The sequence below is a fragment of the Anabrus simplex genome, chromosome 2 (assembly GCF_040414725.1).
Source record: "Anabrus simplex isolate iqAnaSimp1 chromosome 2, ASM4041472v1, whole genome shotgun sequence".
Classification (NCBI taxonomy): domain Eukaryota; kingdom Metazoa; phylum Arthropoda; class Insecta; order Orthoptera; family Tettigoniidae; genus Anabrus; species Anabrus simplex.
Window position 1 is genome coordinate 664994419 of NC_090266.1, and position 15150 is coordinate 665009568.

General features: G+C 37.6%; 1 protein-coding gene across 8 annotated transcripts in view; it reads right to left on the reverse strand.

Annotated features, from left to right (window-relative positions):
* PMCA (plasma membrane calcium-transporting ATPase 3) overlaps nt 1–15150 on the reverse strand; it is a 1641549-nt gene that overhangs the window by 518863 nt on the left and 1107536 nt on the right. For all 8 annotated transcript variants that reach the window (XM_067141188.2, XM_067141187.2, XM_067141184.2 and 5 more), the window contains one exon: nt 2246–2352. In XM_067141188.2, the coding sequence (XP_066997289.2) occupies nt 2246–2352 (107 nt within the window). The remainder of the gene's footprint in view (nt 1–2245; nt 2353–15150) is intronic.

Here is a 15150-nt window from a genome sequence, read left to right on the forward strand (position 1 = left end):
TTAAGTTGGAAGTTGTATTTGCCGGACTAGATAGAAATATTTTTTGTTAAACCGTTTTCAAATGTTTAAGGGGTATACATACCCCTGCGTTCCCTCTAAAAAAAAAAGCCCTGGCTACGCCTACAGATGGAGTATAACTTCGATTTGACATACCTTGAGTAGCTAAGGTCTCAAGGTATGCTGTACAACCATTAGAACCACATCTACCAAATTAACGTTCACATACCAGACGTTACAAAACATGTTCCCCTAGTTTTTTTTAACTGTGAAGTATTACAATGCACAACAAGCAGCATTTTTAAATTTTCAAAACGGAGGTTCCACCTATTTTCAGCTAAAACAGTTTTATATCACAAAGAGCTTCTCTCCACACTGGGTGAGGTTATTAGTGCATTTTTTAAACACACAATGTCAGAGTGAAAATTATTCTTCCTTGGGATCCAGATCTCCGTTGCCACTAAGAACACTATTCATTTGCAGAAGTTTATTGTAACCCAGATTATACGACATGACCTTCCTTAATTTCACCAAATTTCGTTTTTTGGGATCAAGCTTCTCATCGATTTAAAGGATGTCCTGCAGAACTGAGACACAAGTGTTACATCTTTCTGTACACATTTTTTGATTGTGGGCGGCAAAGTTCGGTTTAATATACATATATCAAGTCTCCTTGAACTTCCTTCGCACATAAGACTCGCTAATGCACATGATCATCGTTTGGCTTTTTTTTTTTTTTTTTTTTTTTTTGCTAGTGGCTTTACGTCGCACCGACACAGATAGGTCTTATGGCGACGATGGGATAGGAAAGGCCTAGGAATTGGAAGGAAGCGGCCGTGGCCTTAATTAAGGTACAGCCCCAGCATTTGCCTGGTGTGAAAATGGGAAACCACGGAAAACCATCTTCAGGGCTGCCGATAGTGGGATTCGAACCTACTATCTCCCGGATGCAAGCTCACTGCCGCGCGCCTCGACGCGCATGGCCAACTCGCCCGGTGTTTGGCTTTTGGCTTTGACTTTTCGAGGAATGCTTTTATAAACTCAAAATTGTCGCATAACAGCATGCTGCATCCAGCTAAGTACACAACCTGGTCCACACTGGTTGTGGAGGTAGCAGCAAACTGAATAAACTCACACGACTGGGTGCTTTAACAAGCATTTTCTTCCCGGATGCTACTAATCTGTTCACTTTTGGAAAAATACTCTTATGTTTTAGTAACATGGTGCATACTGTGGGCTAAAGAAGTTAAATTAATGATCTTGCTACACAGAACTTTCAACTTTTGTCATGCTTTAACCATGTAATGTCTAATTAACAGATGCACTTTATCGGATGCCATTGGGATGACCATTAATTTTCTCAAAAATGATTAATGCTTTTAACGCACCGACTACGATGTTGACTATGTAATGGCCAATAGCGTCAGTAGTCTCATTCATTGTAATCTACACTGTGTTGTTGCCAATTTCACCACAAATTCTGTGCACTGTCTTAGAGTTAGTTGCAAAATAACACAGTTCCATCAGTTTTGAAAACATCTCCAAACTCCTGCCCAAAACAGTTCAAAGCAACACTCTTCCCACTACATGGATGCACCTTATTCATTGAAAGTAGAACTCCACACTGTCAGTCTATGTCCTACAAGTTTGGCTGACTACTGCAATTTCAGGTAAAATTTCCTGTTAAGGTACAGACTAGTGGAAGGGCAAAGGAAACTTAGTGAGACTAACTGCTCCAGCTCCTGCTTTCCTTAATGACCAGGGAATTCCTGTACTGAAAGAATAGAGACAAGGTAGCGCTGACGAAACAAGGAAGCCAATTTCTAGAGTTGCAAAGGATCAAAAATGTGGGCAAGAGACACTTAAGTAGAAAATACCACTGAATATAGGAAATGTGTAATAAATAAATAGAACATATTTTGTTAAATAAAAAAGAAAGTATGTAAGCACATTATCAGAGCCTTACTCATCATTAATGTGACACTTCCAAGTTTTGAAAATTAATGAGCTAATGATACTAACTCATGGAGTGGTGAAACAAATTTCATAGCACAGGACCCATACAATAGTACTTCATCACATTATGTCAAATTCCTTTTACGAGGTCACAATAGCCACAATGGATTCCAGAGTAGTTTTACTAGTAGTAATACTTCATGTAATTTGGCTGTTTGAGAAATGACTGGTGTTAATCACAAATTAAATATAATCTATACAAATGTAAGATGTAATAAAAATTAGTAGCTACCTATTGGTTGTAAGAGTGCCAGTCTTGTCTGAGCAGATAGCAGTTGCATTGCCCATAGTTTCACAAGCATCCAGATGTCGAACCAGATTGTTATCTTTCATCATTTTCTGGAAGAAATTACATCACAGAATAAAATATCAAAACTGTTTAGACCAAGTTGCAGCAAAATGAACTACATGCATGAATTACAATGCTGTAAATTATTAAGATCTCACAGAAAGAAGAAACAATGGCAATGTACATAAAACTAAAAATTTGAATATTAGTTATGAACAAAATAATGTTCAACTTTAAAGGTCAATAGCAAAGGAGAATATAACACTATACTATCCACCACCAGTAAACCCCACAGGACAAGTGGGGATTCTCTCTCATAATCAAATCCATATTTTAAAGCAATCTTGATTCACAAACTAATGACGAAAAAGTTGTTAATATTATTAAGATGAAATTTCTAACAAGTTTCAGAACAGTACACCTAAGGTAGCTTCATACTAGTTTTTTCACTTACGGTAAGTAATCATGTGGGTGATCGCTTTATCCAAAATAAAGCCTCTGGCATGTACGGTACATAGGTACAGTGAACAATGGTGCTCTTTCTTACGTATCTTCTTGAAAGCCGAAATACTGAATTTAAAATTCACATGCATTTTGAATCTTGTACAATTAGAAGAGATAGTCACATTGAATTATTGAGAATAGGTCAAATGAAACTAAAATATAATATTAATGTCCCTTATACCTAACTGATTTGTTGTATGTTTCAAACTTTGTGTGCCGTCCTTGACCCATACGAAGACACGTGTCAATCTAAGAATGTGCCAGCTATTTTAACATATCTTCGTGCGCTGTCCTTGACAAAACCATTGACAACTTCCAATAGAGTAACTTTTTCAGCATTTAAGATATTTTAACAGGAAGCACTAATGAAACATTTTAAGATGATAGAATGCATCTAAGGATTTTAGATCTCAGAGAGCCTTATTTTAATTTCATCTTATATTTTAGGTGTTGTGCACATAGTTCATTCTAGATGCTTTTTTAAGTCATTTGTGTATGTGTGTACATTTGTTTTAGTTATTAGTTGTGTTTGTACAGTTTTGTATTATGGCTGATGATGGCCAGCCAAGGGTGGAACTAGTTCCTAAATTAAAAATGTAATGTAAATATTATGTAATATAGTTTTGAAAAGGTAGACCATTAAAACACAAGTTTAGTTATTATTGTGATCACAATTCAATATGGATCAAAAACATGAAGTTTATATCCTATGTTCAACTCTCATACTCTTTAGAACAGAACCCTGCAGTTTGTTGACTTGCTCAGTATACTACAGATCACTGAATCCTACTGCATTTAGGAAAATGCATTTTTGCTTCCTGTGAATATTTTTTTGAGCACCTTCAAGTATCAACCGAATGAGACTGATATATGTATAGTTTTAAATTGTTTCATAACTCAATTCAAGTATATTTTTTAGACCTCTCAGCAGGAGATAACATTCATGTATAATAGAAATATCTGGACTATTTGAAATAGTCTGCATCGGCCTACAGTAAAACTGATAGTTTTCCTGAATGTCACTTGAATCATTTATGAACATTACAAACCTGAGTAGTCCCAAGTTTAAACCCTATAGGATAAGAGATTTAACTGTTAACTCACCAAGAACATCAGATTGTAATGTGTAATATGAAAATTTAACACCCTGTTGCATAGTTCCTTTACAATTAAAAAAAATATGGCTGAAAATTGTTTATGATGACATTCATTTACTATGACAAGCTTTGAGAGTTACAGAAAATTAACAGATTTTTAATTATTGAATACAGTCATTAATAGTGACTTTAATAATCCTCATTTCTTATCCCACATGAACACAGATGTTCCATGCATGTGTGTCTAACATTCTGTGACATTTAAATTATAAAAACTTCAGGACAGTATCTCAAATAGATCCCTGAAGTTTCTGCAAATATTCATTCTTCTTTGAACAATATATTTAATAAATTAATGTACATCTTTGCCAACAATGTTCTGTACATTAAAGGAAGACAATTTGATTAATACATACATTTTGAAGGTTTCTAATAACAGCCTAAAAATAGCAGATTTCATTATAATTGTACCAGGGGTACACATTCCCAGGCTATTTAAAATGTGCACCTTCTCAATGGCCATCTATCACAGTGACCAAGAACATTTATGACTTTCTAAAACTTCCTTCTCTGATGGTTAGATGTCCCTGCTATATATTTTCTAGCAACGTCTAGTGGACTAAAAACTAATTTCGAAATATATTTCTGATGTTGTAGTTGGTAAACCTTTTTACTGATTTTTTTTTTTTATGTACCAGAGTTGTAAATACTTCACTTGGTTCCTCATATAATGTAATCTGCCTATCACACGCCTGTAACCAAGTTGTCTAGCCAATCAAACCTGGGACTGTGTATGGAAATCAAGCCTATCAGTGCTCTGGATTTTAATTTTATCTGGCACCTTCCCCTATGAAGCTATTTAAAGAGAGCCCTCTAGGGCTGGCTTGTCTGATTTGCTCCGGTTATTGAGAGTGCAACTTGACGGAGGTTAGAGTGGGCAGAGGCAGGGTGCGGCCAGCTTGAATAATATCCAGTGTTATAAGGTAATGGCAGAATTTACCTAAACATACAATTGAGCCGGCGGGTATTTCGAGGGGAAGGTTTCAGCAATTTTCTTAATATGCAATCTTTTCTTTCTGGGCTGAAATGTAGGCCCTTCTGCGCAGTCTTTGGACTGTATTTATATTCCCTACTGCGAAAACATTTCATGTAACGGAGCACGAGTGGTGACCCTCGGAACTCTCCCCTTAAACTTTTGAGCTGGGTGACGGTTTTCAACCTCTAAATTTTGGATATCCTTTCTCTGCTTTTAAACCTTCCCCTTTAAGTATGGGATTAGTCTCCATATTATTGGGCCTTGAGCTACTTAAGTTTTTGTCTCTTCCCAAATGTTCATTAAGGAGTACTGGTGGTTTGCCTCTCCTTGCTGTTTGTTAATGGCCGTTTGGGATAACCTTTTCTGTTTATTCTTTAGACCTTGTAGTATGGGTAATTATGCCCCTGTATATTCCTTATGGTTCTTTGGGATAAACGTGTCTACATTTAGGTTCCCTTTAGGAACAGTACTTAAACTGATTGTGAAACTTTGTAATGGGTAGCACACCATGGGTCAACCAGTGTATGAACCAGTAGTGGCTCTCTCTAAAGGGCAGACTGGCATGCGCCTCTCTAGCTAAGTAACTGTTACTGTAGGGTTTTACAAGTAATGTCAATATGAATGATGATACATTCAGTTTTGATATTAGGTGCCGCCTGCAGCTAGTGCATGAATGTTTTCATCGGACACATACTGCTTCCTCTGGCAATCTCTTCGCTGGCTGGTTAAGCTGGCTGTGTGGCCTTCACAGCTGACTCTTTTTTCGGTAATTTTCGTTTGCGCAAGCGTAGAACTAACAATTTTTTCACATGCACAGAATGGGAGCTTGGGTCATTACCAAAGCCAGCCCGCTAAGATTCCAAAAATACGCGGCATGTTATTCGGACATGACCTGACTTAGACGAAAACCGGAATAACAGATCTCGAACACTTGAAAGAAAAATTAAAAAGCACGAAAGTTCCTCCCAACATATCAATTCATGCATGGAATTAGCTGTACTAGGGAAAGTTAATATAGTGACTCAACTGGATTCTGATTATCGCCAATCCATTAACAAACTATGATCAGGTTACGAAAACTAGGCACATATTACGCAGAATTATTCAGTGCATAAAATTCTCTAAATCCTGGAATTTAGAAAGGTCTCAATTTTATAGCTGAAATAGATGTTGCTATGAAAGAGCACCTGGCCAAAGCTTCTGTATTTTAAGGTACGTCGAAGACCATTCAGAACAAGCTTCTAGACTGTATGTTGAATATTGTGTAGGGAAAACATTTCTTCAGAAATTGGGGAATCCCAATTCGTTGCAATAGAAACAGATGAAACAAAGGATGTTTCAAACAAATACTAATGGATACTTGTTTTTCGATATGCATTAGAGGGTCACGTCCATGAAAGGTTTTGGGGGTTCATGAATCCAACCCACAGGACAGCGGATGGATTGATGGACGTCTGTTAAAGAAAATTAATCCCATACTAAGGGACACACCACATAAATTTTTTTAATCAGAGTTATGACAGAGCCAGCGTAATGAGTGGAACGGGGTATGCAGGCGAAATTGAAAGTACACTACCCTAATGTGCATTTCATTCATTGCTACGAACACCAACTAAATTTGACAATGCAGAAGGCTTGTTCATACAATCCCCAAGTCGAATTATTTTTCTGTAACCTGTCCGCAATACCAACTTTTTTTCTAACTCGTCTCGCAGAAGTGACCTCCTGAATGGAATAATGAAAGAGTTAACTCAAGACCTAAGCGGTCCCTTTGATGTTAGCCAGACTTCTGGTCAGTGAAGAGGCTTCCGCAGCAGTAGATAGTTCCTATGTTTGTTGCTTGTTGCTGCAGTCAGGAGCTTTCACCAGTTTGGTTAGATATTCTGTTGAACTGACTTGACCAATTAAACATTTTTGTGGTGTCAAAAATTTCACATGTTATTTGGGTTTGTTACCAACTCTCATATTTCATACGCAGATGGCTGTGAATAGTTGTTCTCGGTGGTGTATTTAGCAAAATAATTATTTAACACGAGTTTGATATCTTATTCTGTTGTGTACTTTTAAACTTTGTTCGAGTTCATTCCATTGCTGTTTAGTTCGCATATTATTTACGGCGTTAAAGATGGATCCAAGAAAACAGTTGGCAGTACCGGCTGCAATAGCATGCTCAGTATTCCTAATGGCTGCCAGCCATGAGCAACAAGCGGGTGATGCTGTGACGCTTGAGTCAAAATTGAAATACTTTATACCTAATAAAAGTGGGGGTTGGGGGGTGATTAAGTAGGATATCCAAACAAAATATTATGAACGTTTACAGTAACCTACGAGATGAGTATCCACTGTGGACTGTGGAAGAAATGGTGAAGAAAAAAATCGCAGCTGACCAGCATTTCTTCGTACGGTGTTTACTCTGCTAGTGCTGAATTTAAAAGAATTCCTGTTTTCTTATGGAACCATATTGTATATGCTGGCCTGTGGTTGTTTATATTTTTGTCGTGTTTCTGATGACACGTCTCCCTAAAGTCGCTGAAAATTTAGTTTTAAGAAAGTCTGAATTATGTAAATAAGCAATAAAGGCGATAAGGAAAGTGAAACAAAACGTAACTCAACTAAGCTGCATGCCAGATTTGTGACAGAAAACGTCTGTTAGTTTGACTGTTCGTCAATAGGTCTTATGTGTCAGCTCATTTCGAACTATGTGCTCGCCGTAAGTAAAATAGGAAGAGCCTTAACACGCTATGGGTATAGGATGCTTAGCGTACTCGAAATAATAATAATAATAATAATAATAATAATAATAATAATAATAATAATAATAATAATGTACTTCATTTTTGTAACTGCTCTCTATCTGCAGAAATGTTGTCAGAAGGGGATCATGAGTTTGTTTCTACCTTTCGAATGGAGAGGCTACAATATTTACAACATTCCTGGAAAAACTGTATTTTGCAATCCCACTCATAGGTGGGTTTTCAGCTTGTTGAACTGTGAGAAACTGCCACTGACAGTCGTCGCACGAGAGAAGATTCCTATATTTATGTCGTCATACTTTTCGTTGTAAGTCCCCATGTGCCTCGCACAAATTGCATTAAGAAATAAAAATAAACCTTGCTTCTCTTGCCTCGGTATTCGTCGGTAATCTGTAGGTTTTACCTGGTCAATAAAGGAATAAATGGGTACGGTACGTAATCAAAGTAGGTACAACTATGTGAAAGGAAGCGATTTCTTTTGATTCTACACTATTTGATAATGAAGTACTTGTCAGAGAGACGCACAATGTTAATAAGCTGGTAGTGGCGGAGAAGGAGAATCGAGACAGGGAGGAGGAACAGGGGACATGCTCACATGCGGAAGGATACTTTTCCTCAGCTCGAGTTGGCTTTCAGAGACTCCCTCGGACAATCACTACTCTGTGGAACTGCAATATTCGTACGGTGAATGTAGTTTACGAGAATTGAGAGAAACGGATTGAGTGCTTTCGTAAAGGTAAAACGTTTATTAGCGTAAATGAAGCCAGTGAACTGCGCCGCGCTCTAGAGGATACCATATTCATTTTCTGGTTGTCCGTTTTTCACAAATTAATGCTGCATGTTGACATACGGTACTATCAGCTACAAAAACATGAAACAGATACAGTCCAAACAAGAAAGGCTATTTCTGACTTCGCAAAGCGAGTAACACAACAGCGTGAAGAAATAGATACAATTATATGTTCTCACGGACTACAATAATTCCGATGAAAGACGTAGTATGACACAAGGGCCACTGCAGGGAAAGAAGTCTTGACGTTTTAATGAACCAGGTGCATGATAGATTTGCATTTACTGGGTATATTGAAGCTTCAAATTATTTTACTCCAATTCGTTTGACAAATTCTCTACAAACTTTCCAAAACATGTATTAAATTCTACTGTGTTACATTATCCAACGTTACAGAAAGAAAGGCTAAAGACGGAATTAGAAGCGATTTATAAACTGACAGATTTCAGGCAAGTTAAAGGAGCTCCATCATTCCTTGCTTTCATTTTAGAAAATAACCTCAAATCAACGTTCAAAGAAACGCCTTTCCAGGATAATTGTGACAACACCGATGTCCACAAACGAAGCAGAGCGCTGTTTCTCGACACTGGCTCGTATCGAGACATTTCTATGCAATACAATGACCGAAGAACGACTATATGTTCTGGCAATGATTACTATTACGAAAGACCTCATTTACGATATGCCTAATTTTAACGATAAATTCATTTCTTAGTTTGTGGATTTACAGCAGAGGAGAATGGAATTAGTGTTTGAATAAAGGAATAACACTCATCGTCAAAAAATGTACAGGCACTACCGTATTATTCATTTGTATGGCCAGGGCGAGTAGACTGTAATTAATTTGTCCTGTAGACTTAGTAGCAGGCCTATCAGTTGGTACACTAATTTGAATGGACTTTAGGATTATGCGGCCATCCAACGGTACTTTGATGATGTATATAGCGCTGTGAACATATTTCAGATAGACTTCAGGGACAGTAACTACATTTAAATATTGAAGATACTTCAGTGACAGTAGGTACTGTACATTTAAACAGTTCAAGATACTTGGGTGAGGTACGAGTCTGGGTCGCTGCCTTCTTCGAATGGACACCAACTTTTCTTTCTACATTGTCTCTTAAAGAAGATAACAATGAAGTAGATGAGTAATGATGATTAAGTATTTAACATTGTATGATGTGTATCCGGGTGCGCATTTCTTTACTTGTGTGTGTTTAGTAAGAATGTAAATTTGTGAAAAAGTAGTGCCCCTCTGTCAATCCTCCTCAGCATCCGCTGCTGTATGAACACTAGGAAGTGGGGTCACCGAGTGTAATTGAGTTTGTAAATAGCAACTGACTGCTTGATCGAGGCTAGCCTCTACTGCATCTTAGAGCTGAGAATCCTATAATATTGTACCTGTTCGGAGCAACTATGCTCTTTCATATGTAAATTAATGACTGGGAGTTGCTTCCAATTAATCTTGTACCTGATTAAAGACCTGTAAGTCCAATGCACTGTTAGAGCTAATAAGCTTGTTGTTAATGTAGATATCTCGCAGTCATATTCCAACAGTTTCTTGTTATGTCATTAAATTACTCTCTCTGAACTTTAAGAAATAAAATTTCCAAATGTGTTACAGTAAATGTTTGCTCTTAGTGATCCCCTGTCCACCCACTCAACCCAGGCACCTCCTATTCTTCCGTGTGCCACGGAATCATGGTAGTAATAATAATAATAATAATAATAATAATAATAATAATAATAATAATAATAATAATAATAAAGTCATAATAAGTCATAATCTTCACCCCTTTTACTTGCTTTCTCTTTGTACAAGTTAAGCAAGAGCAGGATATTCTCAGTAAATCCTTTCAGTATTTTTGGATAAGAAAATTTGAGAGATATACACTTGTCAATACTTTCCTCCAAGGCACATTTTTGAATCTGTAGTTATCAGAAGTGAGGTATTGTAGGTTATTGTAATAAGTGTAGTAATACGCACTGGAAGGGTCGTGTTGACGTTGGAAAAGCATACAGATCATTACATGTCATAATGAGGCTACTTAAAGGATGCAACAAAGAATTAAACAAGAAAAGTTACTTAAATATGGTTCGTCAATTATTGGAATATGCAAACAGTGTTTGGGATCCTCACCAGGAATACCTAATAAAAGAAACAGATGGCATGCAGAGGAAAGCGGCAAGATTTGTAACAGGGGATTTCAGGAGTAAAAGTAGTGCATCAGAAATGTTAGAGAAACTTGAGTGGGAAACTTTAAAGTAAGAGAAGGAAGAAAACTATACTTATAGGATTATATAGAGCCTATATACAGGAGGGGAAGCATGGGGAGAAATCCGCGAGGGGCTTCTGTTGGAAATTTATTATATCAGCAGGGCTGACCACAAGTATAAAATTAGACTGGACTAGCAGAAATGACTGGGTTAAATTTTCATTCATTGGGAAGGGTGTGAAGGAGTGGAACAGTTTACCTGAAGAAGTGTTTGATCCTTTTCCAAAATCTGTACAGATATTCAAGGAAAGAATAAACAGCAATAGAGAAAAGAAATGTTAAGAGGGCATTTGACCTGTGTAGGTTATCGTAAATAAAGAATTTTTGTGAATAAATTAATTCCATCCCCTTGTCTATGGTGACTGGACAGCTGAAGTAGGGGGACTTCCTGTAGGAGTGAAGTACAGTGTGGACTTCGAGGGCCCTGGGACCACTACGGTAGCTGTGAAGGCCCTTAAGGAACTTTGAAAGGCCGTGGCAAAAGGGACTCCGGTTAAGACGCAGCAGGTCGTTATGCACGTTAGGTACCAAAATGGTTTAAAAAAGAAATGTAAATTTAAATCTTATAGCAGTTGCATAGTATTTTTTGAAATGATTCCACATACTGTGTATGAGTTGATATGTGTAAGTACTGAAGATACCGAGTAGAATTTTGTAAATAATATAAATTTATTAAGGATGAGCTGTCTGCTTAGCAGAAAAAGTGTTAATGTAAATTGAATAATACTGTATTTTAGGAAAAGGTATCTTTTCTTTGTAATTGAAAATTTAGTTCTTGAGAACATTGTATTTTCGGGTATCATTTGCCACTGAGGTAGACACCTCATTTGCAAATAAAGTATTTTTGATTTATTAAAATTTAATTTAATAAAACATTGAATTCTATAATGTTATTTTCCAATCTGTTCTTTTACATGCCAGTAAATCTACTGACAAGAGGATGATTTGTCAGTTGGAGGAATTACGACAAGAATTGTGTCCGTGTATTCACCATGTGAGGGTGCAGATGAGGATGAAGTTGACAAGTTTTATGAAGCACTGAGTGACATCGTGGTCAGGGTCAACAGCAAGGATAGAATAGTGCTAATGGGCGATTTCAATGCGAGAGTTGGGAATAGAACTGAAGGATACGAAAGGGAAATTGGTAAATGTGGGAAAGATATGGAAGCTAATGGGAATGGGAAGCGTTTGCTGGACTTCTGTGCTAGTATGGGTTTAGCTGTTACGAATACATTCTTCAAGCATAAGGCTATTCACCGCTACACATGGGAGGCTAGGGGTACCAGATCCATAATAGACTATATCTTAATAGCCTTTGAATTCAGGAAATCTGTTAGGAATGTACAAGTTTTTCGTGGATTTTTCGATGATACAGACCACTATCTGATCTGTAGTGAACTAAGTATCTCTAGGCCTAGGGTAGATAAAGTGAAATTTGTCTGCAAACGAATAAGGGTAGAAAATCTGCAGGACGAGGAAATTAGACAAATACATGGATATGATTAGTGAGAGAAGTTTCGAACAGTAGACAGCAAGCAGGTTCAGGATATAGAAAGTGAATGGGTGGCATACAGGGATGCTGTAGTAGAAACAGCAAGGGAATGCCTAGGAACAACTGTGTGTAAAGATGCAAAAAGGCGAACATCTTGGAGGAATGAAGAAGTGAGAGCAGCCTGTAAACGTAAAAAGAAGGCTTATCAGAAATGGCTCCAAACAAGGGCCGAGGCTGACAGGGATTTGTACGTAGATGAAAGAAACAGAGTGAAACAAATAGTTGTTTAATCCAAAAAGAAGTCATGGGAAGATTTTGGTAATAACCTGGAAAGGCTAGGTCAAGCAACAGGGAAACCTTTCTGGACAGTAATAAAGAATCTTAGGAAGGGAGGGAAAAGTGAAATGAACAGTGTTTTGAGTAATTCAGGTGAACTCATAATAGATCCCAGGGAATCACTGGAGAGGTGGAGGGAATATTTTGAACATCTTCTCAATGCAAAAGGAAATCATCCTGGTGGTGTTGCAAACAGCCAAGCTCATGGGGAGGAGGAAAATGATGTTGGTGAAATTATGCTTGAGGAAAACTCCATTGTCATAAGGCAGCAGGAATAGATGAAATTAGACCTGAGATGGTGAAGTATAGTGGGAAGGCAGGGATGAAATGGCTTCATAGAGTAGTAAAATTAGCGTGGAGTGTTGGTAAGGTACCTTCAGATTGGACAAAAGCAGTAATTGCACCTATCTATAAGCAAGGGAACAGGAAGAATTGCAACAATTATCGAGGTATCTCTGATTAGTATACCAAGCCAAGTATTAACTGGCATCTTGGAAGGGAGGGTGCGATCAGTCGTTGAGAGGAAGTTGGATGAAAACCAGTGTGGTTTCAGACCACAGAGAGGCTGTCAGGATCAGATTTTCAGTATGCGCCAGGTAATTGAAAAATGCTACGAGAGGACTAGGCAGTTGTGTTTATGTTTCGTAGATCTAGAAAAGCATATGACAGGGTATCGAGGGAAAAGATGTTCACTATACTGGGGGACTATGGAATTAAAGGTAGATTATTAAAATCAATCAAAGGCATTTATGTTGACAATTGGGCTTCTGTGAGAATTGATGGTAGAATGAGTTCTTGGTTCAGGGTACTTACAGGGGTTAGACAAGGCTGTAATCTTTCACCTTTGCTGTTCGTAGTTTACATGGATCATCTGCTGAAAGGTATAACATGGCAGGGAGGTATTCACTTAGGTGGAAATGTAGTAAGCAGTTTGGCCTATGCTGACGACTTGGTCTTAATGACAGACTGTGCCGAAAGCCTGCAGTCTAATATCTTGGAACTTGAAAATAGGTGCAATGAGTATAGTATGAAAATTAGCCTCTCGAAGACTAAACTGATGTCAGTAGGTAAGAAATTCAACAGAACTGAATGTCAGATTGGTGATACAAAGCTAGAACAGGTTGATAATTTCAAGTATTTAGGTTGTATGTCCTCCCAGAATGGTAATATAGTAAGTGAGATTGAATCAAGGTGTAGCAAAGCTAACGCAGTGAGCTCACAGTTGCGATCAGCAGTATTCTGTAAGAAGGAAGTCAGCTCCCAGATGAAACTATCTTTACATCAGTCTGTTTTCAGACCAACTTTGCTTTACGGGAGCAAAAGCTAGGTGGACTCAGGATATCTTATTCAAAAGTTAGAAGTAACAGGCATGAAAGTAGCAAGAATGATTGCTGGTACAAACCGGTGGGAACAATGGCAGGAGGGTACTTGGAATGAGGAGATAAAGGCTAATTTAGGAATTGACTCGATGGATGAAGCTGTACGCATAAACCGGCTTCGGTGGTGGGGTCATGTGAGGCGAATGGAGGAGGATAGGTTACCTAGGAGAATAATGTACTCTGCTATGGAGGGTAAGAGAAGTAGAGGGAGACCAAGACGATGATGGTTAGACTCAGTTTCTAACGATTTAAAGATACGAGGTATAGAACTAAATGAGGCCACGACACTAGTTGCAAATGGAGGATTGTGGCGACGTTTAGTAAATTCTCAGAGGCTTGCAGACTGATCGCTGAAAGGCATAACAGTCTATAATGATAATGTATGTATGTATGTATGTATGTATGTATGTATGTATAATAATAATAATAATAATAATAATAATAATAATAATAATACCAAGTAGATTTAAACCAAACGTTCCTTAAACTCTCTGTGTGCACATCATACGGCTCTCTCCTTTCACGCACTGTACACATTATTACATTTCCCGTCTTTTCTGCGTCGGGATAGTCAATATAATCTAAGTAATCCATAAACACGTTTGAAACATCTTCCTCTCATATACGGCACAATATTATCGTTAGTCAACAAGTCTAAACCTAGCTTACTCCATGCACGATGCGAGAGTAAATTCTAACCTATATGTGTGCATAATTTACTTCTTTAGTAATATACTACAAGATGGTGCTCTTCAGCATTTTATTCTTGTAGTAATTTAGTCCAGAGTATCTGAAAGGACTAAAATACTTTTTAAGTAATTTACTCCCGTATCGAATGCTGACTTGAAGAGTATTTAACTACTTATTCTTGGTTGGCGTACACCACCCATAGTATCTAAAAGAGCCCATCTTTGTGTTGTCTTAGTATTAGTCTTGGAGTTTTATGTCCCTGACCCATCAATAAATTCGAAGAAATCACCTTCTTGGGTCAAACCACGGATCGTCTAATGCGTTGGCCAGTAACACAGTCAATAAAACGCACTGAAAAGTTGTAGAATATTTATCGCTCTGGAAGAGTCGTGAACATAGGACACGATTGTTTTAATTGTAAGCAGGTTATGAAAATGAGATGCATTAAAAATATGCAGAAAGCTGACATTTATTGTACTGAGTAATAAAAACTGT